This window comes from Haliotis rubra, unplaced genomic scaffold, assembly GCF_003918875.1.
Source record: "Haliotis rubra isolate DU_JTF1 unplaced genomic scaffold, ASM391887v1 Scf36, whole genome shotgun sequence".
In the NCBI taxonomy this organism is placed as follows: Eukaryota; Metazoa; Mollusca; class Gastropoda; order Lepetellida; family Haliotidae; genus Haliotis; species Haliotis rubra.
This window is the reverse complement of record NW_025767035.1, coordinates 365243-367598: the sequence shown is the minus strand read 5'-3', so window position 1 is coordinate 367598 and position 2356 is coordinate 365243. Positions and strand designations below refer to the sequence as shown.

Here is a 2356-nt window from a genome sequence, read left to right as displayed (position 1 = left end):
ATGGAGATTTTCGTTTCCAATCAAGACTGACTGACCACCCCTGCTTTTTTCAACAGCTGTTTTCAAAGGATTTGCTGGTGAGTTTTCAATGCTTCATATATAATATAAGATTATTGCTGTCACCTTCACAGTTCCATGGGTGTCTCTGTACTACTCATGAATATTTGCCTACAAAACACAGTTTACTAATTAAATTTAGGACTTAAATAATTAATGAGTTCACGAATTATTATCTATAAATTTCATGTATACCCAAAAAACCTTAAATATTTCTCAGGCTTATTTCTAAGGCTGTCTTTGTCGAGATTAAATAAGTTTGTGGACAATACGTTGAATCCACAGACGTCATAAAAGAAATTTGAATAAACAAAAATACGGTGTTGAAACACTGTAACAACAAAATGTAAGTATGATGTTACAGTACCATACGTGAATGTTCGTCACAACTGGATATACCAATAGCATTACCACCCCTGTGTGACAGCCGCTTAACGCCCATACTACTGTTGGTAAACACAATATTTGAAGGATATATTTGCTATCATAGCATCATTTTGAGCATGAAACAAATCTGAAATATACGATGCTTGCAAAAGATGTCTGTGTGCTGTTACTGATGACACATGTGGAAAATGTCACGTCATTTAAAAAACGAAATTATTTTGGCAACAGGGTGGGGAGCAGTTACCATCATTGAACAACTCATGACCTCTCATATAAAACACTTCAAACACCTCGCCTCATGATATCATACACACATACAGTTTATTCTACACAAACTTTGAGCATACAATACAACAAACAGTTAATGATTTACCTTGTGAATTAATCAATTTCACCATGATGGCATCACATTACATCATATGACAAACGTTGGTGAAAGCTAAATGATATGAGCTTAACTACAGTGATACCGGTGAGCTTAACTACAATACCGGTATTCTACACAAACGTTACACATACAAACATACAAACAGTTAACCAGTTACATCATGAAAGCACCATATTACATGGCATGACGTGATAGCTAAATGGTATGGGCCTAACTACAGTGCTACCGGTATTCTACACTGTTTAAACACAGGTGTTTCAATAACGACCTTCACCCCGTTGTCCAGTTCTGTTCATTTTTCGACGTCTCCTTGTTTAGATGACTTCCTACGTTCAGTGAAAAATGTCTTGAAGATCATAACTTGTCCAAACCCTGTTAGCATTACAATAACTGCTTGGGCTAAAGACCACCACATGACGCGCCCGTTAAGTTGTTCAGCAATATGGCGACCTATAGATTCGCGCAGACGATACCTTGTTTGGAATTCTTTGACGTGGGACATCATGACATGAATTTCGTCCATCGACATTTCAGCAGCGACTTTGACTGTAGGGACCTGTTTTTCGCCAGCTTCCTTTGAAAGGGAGTCCACATTGAATGGACGGATACTAAAGAATATTGTCTTATGAGATATGGACGAAAATTCATTGTTGAAACAATATTTCCATTCACCCAATGTTGGTTCCATTGTGACAATGTCCCCAGACATTTTCTCTTGTTTGTAAACTATTTTCCCAGTGGGAGAAACCACTCTGACATTCACATCGTTGTTTCCGCCTCGAATCACTTTAAATTCAAACAGTATCTTAGAAGTGTCTGTGAATATTTCCGAGAAGCACGTCTTTTCCTTGTCGGGCAGTTCAAACGTGTAATCACCTCCTACGTATCTTTTCCCGAGAGCAGACGACGTAAGAAAAGCATATAAAACACACACGACGAATAAACAGCTATATTCCATCTTCTGCTTGTAGGTGTAGGAGATTGTGCAGATAAAGGGGTGATTAAATCTTCAAGCTGATCAGGTTTATCATAAATATCACACCCTTTTAATCACAAGAAGACCAGTGAAATTTTGCATGTCGTCTGCCACGACAACTTCACACGTAGTGTGTCCTGTACGCTTCTATAATTCAATAACTTTACCACCGACTACAGAAATTCTATTGGGTGAAGTCAACCTGCCACCACTGAATGGTCAATATGTATTCTGAGAGGTGCAGCTGTTACTTGGATCGAAAGACGGTAACACTCCGCGCGAATCCGAGTCCAACTTGAAACGTCAATAATATTCACTACCCGTGTAAAACAAACGTTTTAACAATCGCCAAATCATTATTATCATCATGTATTGAAACATTTTTTACATGTTTCAATTATAACATAAGTACCACGTGTTGACAGCTGTAGGTCCACGGTGTTGTACTGAAGTATACTTAGCGACCTGCAACATCTAATACTAGATTCAGCATAAAGTCCAAATATTTAGTCATATGAATAGGGTTATCTTATTTAAAATGTATAGAA

At 37.7% G+C, this 2356-nt stretch overlaps 1 protein-coding gene across 1 annotated transcript; it reads right to left on the bottom strand.

Annotated features, from left to right (window-relative positions):
- Positions 1-740: 740 nt before the first annotated feature.
- Positions 741-1973, bottom strand: LOC124285380 (transmembrane emp24 domain-containing protein 7-like). The gene has a single exon (XM_046721605.1). It carries the CDS (start codon positions 1788-1790, stop codon positions 1125-1127), a length of 666 nt encoding a protein of 221 aa, XP_046577561.1. The 5' UTR covers positions 1791-1973; the 3' UTR covers positions 741-1124.
- Positions 1974-2356: the final 383 nt, after the last annotated feature.